Source organism: Notolepis coatsorum (assembly GCF_963971535.1).
Source record: "Notolepis coatsorum genome assembly, contig: SCAFFOLD_219, whole genome shotgun sequence".
Classification (NCBI taxonomy): Eukaryota; Metazoa; Chordata; class Actinopteri; order Aulopiformes; family Paralepididae; genus Notolepis; species Notolepis coatsorum.
This window is the reverse complement of record NW_028173547.1, coordinates 211211-225504: the sequence shown is the minus strand read 5'-3', so window position 1 is coordinate 225504 and position 14294 is coordinate 211211. Positions and strand designations below refer to the sequence as shown.

General features: G+C 45.2%; 1 protein-coding gene across 1 annotated transcript in view; it reads left to right on the top strand.

Moving 5' to 3' along the window:
• Positions 1–418: 418 nt before the first annotated feature.
• LOC311247751 (leucine-rich repeat-containing G-protein coupled receptor 5-like) overlaps positions 419–14294 on the top strand; it is a gene marked incomplete at both ends in the record, with an annotated part of 59754 nt that continues 45878 nt past the window's right edge. The window contains 9 exon segments of the mRNA XM_084338754.1: positions 419–482; positions 7606–7696; positions 8766–8827; positions 9792–9982; positions 10919–11130; positions 11779–11957; positions 11960–11973; positions 12584–12660; positions 13521–13631. Of these exon segments, the coding sequence (XP_084194880.1) occupies positions 419–482; positions 7606–7696; positions 8766–8827; positions 9792–9982; positions 10919–11130; positions 11779–11957; positions 11960–11973; positions 12584–12660; positions 13521–13631 (1001 nt within the window).

The following is a 14294-nucleotide window of genomic DNA, read 5'->3' as shown; positions in this document are numbered from 1 at the left end:
TTTTTATCTAGCACACTCTCAGGAGCAAAACGGAAAAAAGCATTTCATATAAAAGTATTCTGTATTTTTGTATGACAACTAATAAAGAAACTAGAAACTTGAAACTTGAAACTATTTGGCCGTCACTTGTTGGCCAAGCTGCGAACCTGGAGTGTTGTTATATCATAATCGCCATGGAGACCTCATGTCCAAAAGTGACTAAATGTGTGTGTTTTATCAATCTGTTTATTTGCAGTTCTTGAGTCATTTAAGTCAGTGCCACTAGGGAACTAATGCGAGTGATGTCCCCATTTTCTTTGTTGTTGTTTCTTTGTTTGTTTGTTTTGCACAGAACCACAGCTGGGCCTAGCACTTGCTCCAAGCCTGGGCCTCGCCTGTCCCTCAGCGGCAGCTCTCTCTGCTGCGTCGGCAGGGAGCCATGGAGTCTGGTGGAGGGGGCCTGGTTTTGGGAGAGAACGAGGCACTGCAACAATTCTTTGACGGTGAGAAGTGAGATGTATCACAGTTATATATACTGTATAACATCTAAAAAGTCATATTTCAACCGCCTTGAACTGGATGCAGTAGTGTAGTCGATGGGTCTAGAATAGAGTTAGAGATTCATGCCTGTGTTTTCATCCTCTGTGTTTGGTCAGAATGCTCCCGTCATGCTGTGGGCTGACCTGAGTGCAGGGCAACTGCCTTACACTTGACACAAACCAGACATATTTGCTGTCGGTTGGCTGATAGTGGGTATATATAGTGAACAGAAACTGCCCAAATCCTTTTGACCATGGCCCAAATCTGGTCAAACGTTTTGGGCCAATTGAAACACTTTATACAACTTAAAGGTGGTCATATACACAAGCTGTTGAGGAGTAGTGTCTTTTTTTGTTTTGTGATAATAGCGCCACCATGGGGCCAAATGACTAAAAACATCACAGGCCTCAAATTTTTTGTCAAGTTTGGTTAGAATTGGAAGACGTGTTCACAAGTAATGCATCACTTCCTAGTGTTTACCATGCATTTTTCTGAAATTCAATTGGATACGGCGGTCATGTGATTTTACCTATCAATTATCTAATCTAAATTACACATTTAAAGATGTACCTAGGCTGGTAAAGATATGCCTCCTAAAATGTCTAAACGGAAGTACAGGCTACAGGCTTTCCGGTTTCGACAAAACAATTATAGAAACGTGTAAAGTGCACAATATTTCCTCGTTTAAGCCACTGCAGGTGCGGCCCTAGAGGCATCTCGTTGTTTGATTTTACTGGCACGAGAACGGGCACATGCACGTCCTTCTAGTTTAGCTAACGTACGTTTATGTTTCGTCTGGACAACAAACATGAAATAGTGCCATCAAGTTACTATCCACACAACAGATTCCACACAACAATTTTGGTGAGAATCTGGTCAACAGGCTAGAAGGATAAGGACGTTTGAAGTCCAGTATAGCGGACTTCATAGGTCCTTTAGCCAATAGATCCTACAGGTCCAAATTCCCAGATTCCTTGTGTGTGGCCCTAAGCAGACCTATTTAGGCAGCACGGCACACAGCGATGAGTCATTCATCCTACATTGGCACTATGTTATGGTGTAGTTGAAAGACTAGTTAACATGTTCAACACAGTACATCATCAAATATTACCACAATAAACTATTACTGGTGTCAGTGTCCTACCCTCTTACATAGAGGAAATTAACTATAGAGCTCTATCTCTCTCTCTCTCTCTCTCTCTCTCTCTCTATCTTCTCTCTCTCTCTATCTCTCTCTCTCCCTCTCTCCTCTCTCTGCCTCTCTCTCTCGCCTCTCTCTCTCTCCCTCTCTCTCTCTCTCTCTCTCTCTCTCTCTCTCTCTCTCTCTCTCTCTCTCTCTCTCTCTCTCTCTCTCTCTCTCTCTCTCTCTCTCTCTCTCTCTCTCTCTCTGCCTCTCTGTCTCTCTCTCTCTCTCTCTCCTCTCTCTCTCTCTCTCTCTCTCTCTCTCGTCTCTCTCTCTCTCTCTCTCTCTCTCTCTCTCTCTCTCTCTCTCTCTCTCTCTCTCTCTCTCTCTCTCTCTCTCTCTCTCTGCCTCTCTGTCTCTCTCTCTCTCTCTCTCTCTCTCTCTCTCTCTCTCTCTCTCTCTCTCTCTCTCTCTCTCTCTCTCTCTCTCTCTCACACATACATAGACACACACACCCACCTCACATCTTGATAGCGTGGACTAACGAGACCTGAGTCATCTGTATCTTAAGATTAAGAATCTGTCATGCATTTAATTGCTCATAATGTTTAAAGGTACATGGCAACATTATGGTAAATTCACTTACCCACAGAGTCAGACAAGAAGATACATTACACATTTCCTCTCTGTGTGCTCAGTAGGAAGCTAGCCTAGCTTAGCACAAATTAATAGAAGTGTCTTTTTTCCGAGGTGAAGATGCCTTGTGCTGCCTGTGCTCCTGGGGAACTACAGGCACATTTGTATACATGATGTGGGAATGTCCACCTGTTGCCCAATTCTGGAATAATGTAGCTGCTATCAGTGAGCTGGATGCAATCCTACCTGGAGGGGAGGGAACAGATGGTGGAGGTAAACTGTACCCTACCCCCCCCACCCCCCCCCTCCCAGTGAGCTGTGGTGTTCCACAAGGAAGCATACTAGGACCGCTACTGTTCCTAATTTATGCAAATGACATGTCGTCAGCTTGTGACTGCAACTTGTTCCTGTTCGCGGACGACTCAGCCCTGCTGGTCTCTGACAGGGAGAAGTTACAGGTTGAACAAACCCTCAGCTCGGAACTAGGCTAAATCTGCATCTGGCTCGCTGATAACAAACTACCATTACACCTGGGCAAAACAGAGTCCATTCTCTTCGGATCAAATAACAAACTCAGCAAGACCGACGGCTTCTCAGTTACAGTGGGTGACAATATTGTCACAAGGAAGATGAAATTACATACCTAGGTTCCATCCTAGAGGCAAATCTTTCCTGTGACAAAATGGCATCCAATGTAATAAAAAAAGTCAACCAACGAACTCAATTCTTGTACCGGATCTCCTCTCTGGTAAACAAGAATACCCTGAAGACTCTGGCAGGAGCACTCATTCAAGGGTACTACGACTATGCTTGCACCTCATGGTACCAAAGCACCTCAAAGGCGCTAAAAACAAGATTACAAACATCACAAAACAAACTGGTCAGACTACTGCTTGACCTTACTCCTAGAACCCACCTCACCCCTGCCCACTTTGACAACCTAGGATGGCTTAGAGTAGACGACAGAATACAGCAACTTGCAATGGGCCTGGTCTACAAGATACACTACACGACCAAGGTACCCATGTACATGTCAAAATACTTCGCAAAGGTCAGTGAATACCACGATCACAACACCAGAGGGAGCTCCACAAATCATGTTAAACCCAGATTCGGCTCAAACAAGGGACTAAACACGTTTCGCAATTATGCCACAACAATGTGGAACGCCCTACCCACAGCTGTAAAGGAATGTGAATCACTACCCACTTTCAAAACCACTCTCAAAGAACACCTACGGGAGACTGCAATTCGAACTGGCCCCTGTAAATGTCCTAACCCAACCCCCTCCAATGTACAGTAAATGACCATGTATGTTGTCAATATTCCAATGTACAGTTTTGCTTGAACAGTTGTACAGTGTCACCCACCCACCCCTCCTACCCAACCCCCCCCCCACCCCACCCACCCAACCACCTCCAATGTACATCCCCCCCCCACCCAACCCCCCCCCCCCCCCACACCTACCCAACCTCCTCCAATGTACAGTTTTCTACGTCAAATGTATATACTCTCTTTCTAGACTCTTTTTGTATCACAAACAGTACTGTATTTGCAAATCTGCTATGTCATAAATGTATAGATGTAGCAGTACTGTCTATCTGTATGTCATGTATGGCATATATGTTATGATGAATTGAAAATGGGGGACCCTGATGTAAACAAGACGAAAGTCTTTCTCTGGTCTGCATCCCCTTAACAATTGTGTGTATTGAGCTGTACTGTACTGTACCCATTCTGCAATCTGTTAATAAAGTTTTCAATCAATCAATCAATCAATCAATCAATCAATCAATCAATCAATCAATCAATCAATCAATCAATCAATCAATTCTACATAGACAAATCTTGTTCTAGAAAGTGTCCCTGTAGTGATTCCTGTTTTGATTTTGAATGCAGAAGAAGAAGTAGTCTCTATTTGTCATGCAGCAACACACACATGTAAGCGACACACAGGAACACACACACACATGCATTGGGTCACCAATGAAATGCCGCTCTGCGCTTGACCCATCCCGTCATCCTTCCCCCCAAGGGCAGCAAGGAGCACGGCGTGGGGCCTCGCCCCGGGATCAATCCAAGTGCTCCTGTCCGTCTTCTCCAGGGACGCGACAGCATTAGCGATCTGTTCATGTTTTTCATGGGTTATCTCTGAAGGGTGTATCTCTTAAACCACGGGGAGAACATGCACACTCCACACAGAAAGGCTCGGGAGATACCCCACCTGGGGACCTGGCAACCCGGCAACCTGGTCCCCAAGCGGGAATCGAACCCAGGACCTTCTTGCTGTGAGGTGACCGTGTGTTAAACACTACACCACCGTGCCACCCTTATCCCAAAACATCCCAAGCTGCTTGCAGGATTAACAGCTACTAAGAAGATTAGCGCTGTGCGCTGGAAACCACCACGTTTCTGTTGACTAGAAGGCAACAGAGTTTATTCAGATGGACATTTCAACAGCCCAGACACGGGGGGCTAAAGAGGACTAACTGAATATGTGGCTCACCGCAGCTGAACCGCTGAAGAACCTTGTGTAACCGATTTTAATGTAATTACAATGTAAATATGTATCATGTATTATCTATATCTGATAACCACTGTGAGAAGTGTCTCTCTGTAGTCCTGTGGGTCCTGGGTGGGATGGGGGAGTTCGAAAGAAACCTTTGGTCGGTGCAGACGTGCAGTGCATCGTTTTGTACATTTTATGATTTAACTGCGCTATGAATGCTTTGGCTGAACATTATGCAAAGCAGACAGGTCTTTACGTCATACATCAAAGACACAAGTCACGTGCGTAAACTCCATCAACCCTGCACACATCACTGCCAACGGTGAGCCACTAGACCATTTGGAGGACTTTACTTAAAATTGCCGTCAATTAGGGCTGCACGATTAATTGATTTTAATCGAAATCGCGATTTTGAATGATGCATTATCAAATCGCCAAAAAAAAGAATCGCATTTATTTTTTTTATTTTTTTTTAACCAGGAAGTCCCATGAGATACAAGATCGGTTTGGGAGAGGGAGGTAAGGGGTTTTAGATTGTGTGTTGTGAAGTTTAGACTTCAGAGAGGGAGAGTAAAGTACAGAAACAAAGGTACCGTTGGGCACCGGTATCGATTCCCAGGTAAAAAGAAACATTTTCAGGCTCGGTGTCCTGAAAAGACCCACACGTAGGCCAGATGCAAGCTGCATTTTACAATAAACCTCTGTGTGGCTGCTTTAAAAAATATATATTATAATCGCAAATTTAATCGCAATCGCAATATATGTCAGAAAAATCGCAATTAGATTATTTCCCAAAATCGTGCAGCCCTACCGTCAATGAGGAAATGGTTTAAATTTGGACCTGTACTACATAACACTTCAGGCTATGGACCCACAGTGTTTTCCAGCTTATACCAACTTTTTGGGGATATAATTTCTTTGGATATTGCAACTACTACAGAAAAACATGAGTACACGATTACAAGTACAACTCAAGTTCAACCCTATGTTACTCTATTTCATTAGCTATTTCATTAGCACTAAAAGTGGTTTCTCAAAAGAAACCAGGCTTATGCATGTGCTATAAGTATAAAGTACAAAGATAATGCTTTGCAAAAGAAGTATGCAGTCCTCAAGTTCAAGAAAAAGAAAATGCCCGCTTTTCTGGGCGCATGTTATGTGGTCGGGTGATCTCCTGTTCTTGTTCTTGTTCAGGAGTCTTGTAACTTGTAGGAAAAAGCTGTCCCTGAACCTGCTGGTTCTTGCTCCGGTACCGTTTGCCAGACGGTAGCAAAGTGACCAGTTTGTGACCCGGGGTGACTGTGGTCTCTGATAATGTTCCGGGTTTTCCTTCTGCACCTCTGGTCGTCCATGGCTGGCAGTCCTGGTGGCTTATATATTAATGCCAGCCCAAGAGTGCTTCCGCGTTTCTCTGATTGGCCGCGACGCCCCACGTGACAACGCCTAGCACGTCCCGCGGCAGAGTGGCAGCGGCGCATAGGTTGCCGCGGCATTATGCATTCGTAATCCCTCCTGTTTTAACATCGACGGTTAGCTCAACTCGTTCCTCAGCTTGCTGTGGAGCCTGCAGTCAGTTGGTGACAAGTTCGAATCACTTAAATTTTTTTTTTTACGTTTAATTAATTTATCGCCTCTCTATATAAACGTAACTAGCGTCTGTCTTTCTTTCACCGGTTAAGTTTAGGCATTCTTTGGGAGTTGGTTAAGGTTAGAGTTTGTCGCAGAGCATGGCAATAGAATGCCTGTCTTTCTTTCGCCGGAGCAGCAGCCTATTTCCGCTCTGCCGCGCGCCGCGATGAGCTGCGGTCACATGGGCGTCGTGGCCAATCAGAGAAACGCGGAAACACTCTTGGGCTGGCATTAATATAGACGCGTCCTGGTGATGTGTTGTGCTGACCTCACCACCCTTTGCAGAGCCTTGCGGTCGATGGCTGGCATACCAGGCAGTGATGCAGCCAGTCAGGATACTAGTCTCTATAGACCACTGCAACACTTCCGGTATTCTGAAATCATGGGAGAACGAGTGGGAGGAGAAATGTATGTGGATGAGAGCCTTGACATTAAGTAGTTGTAGCTACGGCTGTGGGGGTGCTGGAGACATGGAGTCTCCTGAACACGGAGAGACCAATCCAAAGTTGATCCGAACTTTCTTGGCCGAGCTATAGTAACTTTTTTAGCACCTACTCCCCATGCGCATGATGGCAAATTGCCCACGGAGTCTCTGGATTGTCCAGAGATCTAGGTTTAGCAATCTGCGCATGCAGAGTTTGTTATGTGTTATTCTTAATTACTTGTATTATTGCACAAATGTCTTATTCTTATTACTTGTATTATTGCACAATCGCTGCGGGCATGACCAGCCACATTTCACTGTATATGCTTGTATGCCGTGACAAATAAAACTCTTGACTTGACTTGACTTGACTTTAAATAAAGGTTTGAATAGTCATTTTCATCTTATATTGAGTATGAGGCTGGGATGGGAAAACTGTGAATACCAGACAGTGATCCCAACAACTACACTGTCTGACATGCTGTGACTGTGACTGTTGGGAATTCAAATATAATGTGGTTGAATTCTTTTTGCTCCCTTATTTTCTTAGATTGCTATGAATGCATGTCGATGAGCAGAGAGGACTAATATTAATTCACTATTGTGTGCGCATGCATGCGCGCTGGTGTGTGTGTATGTGTGTGTGTGTGTGTGTGTGTGTGTGTGTGTGTGTGTGTGTGTGTGTGTGTGTGTGTGTGTGTGTGTGTGTGTGTGTGTGTGTGTGTGTGTGTGTGTGTGTGTGCGTGTGTGTGTGTGTGTGTGTAGGTCAGGATATGAGTGGTGTACTGGAGAGCTCTGCGGTGGACACCAGCATTCTGGAGCAGTATCTCAGCTATGATATGGACCCTAACAACTTGTGAGTAACACACGCACGCACACACACACACACACACACACACACACACACACGCACACACACACACAACACACACACACACACACACACACACGCGCGCGCGCGCGCATATCTACGCCTATGAGCTTTGATGAAGAAATGCCTTTACTGAAGAAACGTCCAGAAAAACAACAAACTTGATCAGAAAAGAAGAATGCATCGTGATTATGAATGAAGCAATCGATCTGCAGTGATAGGGTTGAATCCCATTTGGCTGGTGCCATGCTGTGGCTAAATGCTGTGGCACTGTGCCAACTGTTATGAAGGAGTGGTCTGTCACTGTGCCAACGGTATGAAGGAGTGGTGATCTGTCACTGTACTAACTGTAACACACAGTAACGTAATGACCTTTCCGCTTATAGTTCCCTTGAATATGTCAGGAAGTGACCTTGCTATTTACTGTAACTCTCTGAGGCTAGCACACGCACAAACACACACACACACACACACACACACACACACACACACACACACACACCGCACGCACACACACATTTTATGGGCCACCAGTAACCTTGTTTTTATTGCAGTGACAACAGCACTGGGTTGTGAAACACCTTAATTCACTATAACTGACGCCTTCTGTTGTCTAGTTCCAAGTGTCTTTTTTGTTTATTCATTCATTTTTTTCAGTTACTATGCATTCAGATAGACTGCCAAAGAGAAATTCAGAAATTCAGACAAATTCAAATTCAGTTCCTAAATTAAACTGCTCACAACCAGGTCTGTGGATTATCTTGAATGACCGTGTCATGATTTTTGGAAAGAGACGTTGATTTTGATCTTTAATCAAAAGTATTTTCTGTCACTTTGAGCGCCACAAACTGAGTGCCGTTCAGCTCCATTGTATTGGAGTGACGGCAGACATCTTTACGGCAGATATCTCTCCAAAACTAGTACTACACAAAAAAGGAGATTTATTTCTTTGGTGTGTGAATTTTGTGTGAACTGCCCCAAGAGAGAGAGAGAGAGAGAGCCCTTCTCTTTTGACCAATCACTTCTCATATCTTGTGTTTGTTCTTTTTCCCAGCATGCTCCCTGAGTCTCCACCTGACTCCAGCTCAGAGCCCTGCTCACCCCCACAGATACCAGGTATTATTATTATTATTATTATTATTATTATTATTATTATTATTATACTACTACTGTAGAACCACATCTAATCTGACGATAACAAGAAGGAATCTCTGTCATGCGTGTGTGTCTGTGCATGCGTGTCAACCCCTCCCTTCATCCCTCCATCCATGCATCCATCCCTCCCTCCGAGCGTCTATTTTAGATACGTAGAATAAATTTTTTTTGAATTCTGTCACTGGGTATTTATTGGCCTCAAATCTAGTGCTGTCAATAGATTAAAAAAATGTAACTAATTAATCTCACAATTTTCTGTAATTAATCTAGAATCTAGATGAATCTAGATTAAAAATAGCATTTTTTTTTTCTCTTTTTTTTTTTACTTAAGACCGAAGCTTGTAACAGATATTTACTTGAGTAAAATCATGGAATTAATGTAAAATCAACACAAAGAAAGTATATTTAGATTCAAAGACTATTTTAATGGCTTTCTTTGAATACAGTTTCTCTCCTGTGAAATACAAATGTTCAACAAAACCATCAACATTGACTCAGCTAGACCTCTCTCTTATATCCGCGGCGCTAACAGAAATAAAAACAACCCAGGCCCGTGTTAAAGTGCAGACTGGCTTAGAGGACGATAATGTCTTGTATGAACTACCAGTAATATAAATCATATTAACAACAAAAATGTGCTCCATCTTCACGTCGGATGATTTTCAAAAGGTGCACGAGTCGACGCAAAAAAGAACAAAGCAAATATACTGCTGAAAGTTCAGAACGTTGAAGATTTTTCACTCCATAGATTAATCTAGATTAATTTATTTTAATGCTTTAAATCATTTAAATTAATCTCCAAAGTCAAAGCATTAACTTTGACAGCCCTAGCAGCAGAGAAACGTCTAATATCTTTGTCAGCCAAACCTATCTTTCAACTCAAATGACTACCATGACGTCTCTCCCCACCTTCCCCCCCCACCAGATCTCCACTACGACCGTCTCCATTGGGCCAACGGTCAGGCCAACCAGGAAGTGTTCCAGCCGACGGCGCGACCTACCGCCTCGTCTTCCTGCCGTTTCAATAAGGGCAGAGGCCCCGCCCCCGGCCACCCTGAACTGCCCACCACGACCAGCTACGTGGCCTGGGGCTCACTAACACTCACGTTAAAGCGGGCACGCCCCCCGCCCCGGCCACCCTGAACTGCCTACCCACGACCAGCTACGTGGCCTGGGGCTCACTAACACTCATGTTAAAGCGGGCACGCCCCCCGCCCCCGGCCACCCTGAACTGCCTACCCACGACCAGCTACGTGGCCTGGGGTTCACGAACACTCACGTTAAAGCGGGCACGCCCCGCCCGCCCGGCTGGACTCACACACACACACCACCAGGCACCCCCCGACACACGCAGTATTTAAGTCCGGGAGCTGCTCTAAAGTTCATACCCCTCCTACGCCTCCTCCTGTCTACGATCCACTCCATCCGCCTACACCCTCCTCAGCGGGACAGCCGTCCTCACCCCACGCCGCACCATGCCTGGCCCCCCTGCAGACGGGTACCCTGGGGCCCATGGGGATGCTACTCGAGCCCCAGGTTTAAACCCTCACCTCCCAGCAGTCCCGGGCCTAGTGCCCTCCTCTCCCCCTGACTGTATGATGGCCTCCGCTTCTGGGCAGCAAACTGGGTGAGTGTGGGGGGGGGGGGGGGGGGGGGGGGACCCTTTGTATGTCGGTCTTCATTTTGTCTCACAACGGGGGTGATATCCAAGCAAGTCATTGCTGCTAAGAGACTATCTATGCAACTTATACATTCATTATAAATTCATGGTGGCATTTTTCAAACAAAAATAAATCTACTGTATAGTTTAAAGGTGCTATAATTCAAACAGACACATCTACTGATTATGTTAAGTGCAATAATTCAAACACAGACAAATCGACTGCATACTTTAAAGGTGCTATAAATCTAAACGCAGATAAATCTATAATTCGATTCATGAAACTCTAGTGTCAATATCCCATCAAATGTGTTCCCCGGTCTTATAATATAACTGTAATATTATAATATATAGTATAATCATGAATGTCTGCACCTCCTCCATGCTCTCAGTCACCCCGTGCCGCCGGAGAGCAAGAGGAGAAGAGGCTGGGGTCCAGTGAGGGGCCGTACGACCCTGGAGACGGGTCCTGCTACGATGACAGCGACGGTGGCCCCAGCAGCAGCGGCGGCGGCCTGGCCCCTGGCCCCTACCAGTTCCTGACCTGGGAGCCGTACAAACCAGGACAGTGGAGTTCACTGTACGACAGCGGCTGTCAGATGCTGTGAGTACAACACTGAGCGTCTTTACTGCACAGGTGCTCAGTACTCCTGATAATAGTCCAGATTCAGATTATTTTATTGTCACAGCTTTTTTTTTTTTTAAATGTACATTCATTCAGAAAAACGTGAGATGCTTTTCTTTTTTTCTGGCTCCTCAAGTAGATTTGTAGACAACAATATACAACGATCTATACAACAAACTATACAATGCAAGATACGGTAAAAGAAACAGTGGATCAATTACAAAAATATAAATAAATAAAGGAGAAATGATGTTCTAGTGTAAATAGCAGCAGTGTGTGTGTAATAAGTGTGCTTGTGTGGTGTATGCTCATGTGATCATTTAGAGTCTTGGGAATCTGGGAGTTCATATCTCAGTTCATACCCCAGTTAAGTCCTTATTCACGATAAACTGTTGTTGCATCTCCCCATTCGCAAAGATCTGTGATATGTCTGTCATCAATCATCAATCAATCAATCAATCAATCAATCAATCAATCAATCAATCAATCTGTCTGTCTGTTGCTGACACAGAGAAACATTTCAAATAATTTAAATAAAAAAGTATCTCTCTCTTTCTCTCTCTCCCCCCTCTCTTCTCTCTCTCTCTCTCTCTCTCTCTCTCTCCGTCTCTCTCTCTCTCTCTGCAGCCCTCCTCCAGCCTATCACGTAGACACAGACAAAGGCTTTAACTACTCTCCGGCCGACGAGGCCTTTGTTTGCCAGAAGAAGAACCATTTCCAGGTCACAGTTCACGTGGGCGTGTCGGGGGAACCTCGCCACATCAGGACGCCCTCTGGACCGCAGAATATAGACTACTTTCAGGTTAAGTGTTTGGAGTCAAGGTGAGCGCAGAGCGTCAGATGACAAAACACAACCCTCTGTCCTGTTCTCATCCTCTTCCATCACTTTACATAACCCTCTCGGTCCTGTTCTCATCCTCTTCCATCACTTTACATAACCCCCTGTCCTTTCTCATCCTCTTCCATCACTTTACATAACCCCTGTCCTGTTCTCATCCTCTTCCATCACTTTACATAACCCTCTGTCCTGTTCTCATCCTCTTCCATCACTTTACATAACCCTCTGTCCTGTTCTCATCCTCTTCCATCACTTTACATAACCCTCTGTCCTGTTCTCATCCTCTTCCATCACTTTACATAACCCCCTGTCCTGTTCTCATCCTCTTCCATCACTTTACATAACCCTCTGTCCTGTTCTCATCCTCTTCCATCACTTTACAGTCTGTCCTGTTCTCATCCTCTTCCATCACTTTACATAACCCGCTGTCCTGTTCTCATCCTCTTCCATCACTTTACATATTTCATTGGTATTCATCCCTCCATCACAGCACACACACCACTACACTTCTTCAACTCAACCCTTCCAACTCTGTGTACCAGTCTAACTCTTCCCCCGGTACTGGTGTGTAACAGTGTTATTGTCCCCCACCAGGTGGAGGCCCCCTGCCACCAGGTGACCATAGAGCAGTCCCAGTCCGACCGCAGCAAGAAATCCTTCCGCCCAGTGAGGTAGGTGACCAACCGTGACCTTTCACCTCGGCAGGTATCGTCAACTATGACGATAGGTCAGAGACATAGAAACTCCTCCACCCCGTGGTGACCAGCTCTCAGCCCAAAGGGTTGTTTATATCGGTGGGTTAAAACCCTAAAAACAGAGGGATGCCTTTTTACTAGGGATGTTCGATATTGGCTTTTTACCGATACCGATATACCGTTTCCCCCCAAAAAATGGAATAATTCAGGTAATTAACATTAACATATCTCTTGTCGTGGAATTAACACAACATTATGCATACTTTTGACAATAAATTAAAATGAGAATTTGTTCTTACTTGCTTGCCTGGGTAAATAAAGGTTAAATATATATATATATATTTTTTTTTAACCGATACCGATCATTTCCGATATCACATTTTAATGCCAATATCGACCGATAATATCGGACATCCCTACTTTTTACGTCCCCCATGACCAAGTGTGCCATGTTCAACACAGGGGAAGAAAGAGGTGCTAAAAAAGAATAAAATAAAATCTAAGTTAGATTTAGACTTGTTCTTTACAAAAAAACATGTTCAACATATAAAATTGTACTCAGTATGTCTCCTTTAACCCTTTCACTACCACATTACAGAAGGTTAACCCTTTCACTACCACACTACAGACGGTTAACCATTTAACTACCACACTACAGACGGTCAACCGTCTGTAGTGTGGTAGTGAAAGGGTTAACCTTCTGTAGTGTGGTAGTGAAAGGGTTCAAGTAATTTGATTAGGAAGTCTTCCATTTCATAACCCCAAGGTTGGGGAAGCATGACGTACACTGTTGACTTAAAACTAAAAGTCTGCTAATGCCGGTCTCCCGCCCTCAGAGTGAGTCTGCCCAGCGACAAGATCACCAAGGTGACGCTCGGACGACTGCACTTCAGCGAGACCACCGCCAACAACATGAGGAAGAAGGGAAAACCTAACCCTGATCAAAGGTTAGTGACCTCACCTGGGAGGGAGGGAGGGAGGGAGGAGGGAGGGAGGGAGGGAGGGAGAGAGAGAGAGAGAGAGAGAGGAGGGAGGGAGGGAGGGAGGGAGGGAGGGGAGGGAGGGAGGGAGGGGGGTGGAGGGAGGGGTGGAGGGAGGGAGGGAGGGAGGACTAACCTCACCTGGGAGGGAGGGGGAGGGAGGGAGGGAGGAGGGAGGAGGGAGGGAGGGAGGGAGGGAGGGAGGGAGAGAGAGGGAGAGAGAGAGAGGGAGAGAGAGAGAGAGAGAGAGAGAGAGAGAGAGAGAGAGAGAGAGGAGAGAGAGAGGAGAGAAGAGAGAGGAGAGAGAGAGAGAGAGAGAGAGAGATGCATTTGTCAATAGTTCAAAAGTACTTTTTAGCTTGATATTCTCACTTTGGCATCACAACTAAAAGGCAATATTGCACAGAATTGATCTATAGGGTCAGGGACACATACAATACTGTATGTACTGTACTTGGGGAAATGCATGGGTCATAGCATGGAATGGATGGATGGATGGATGGGTGGAAGGGAGGGAGAAGGAGGAAGGAAGGAAGGAAGGAAGGAGAAGGAAGGAAGGAAGAAGGAAGAAGGAAGGAAGGAAGGAAGGAAGGAGGAAGGAGAAGGAAGGAAGGAAGGAAGGAAGGAAGG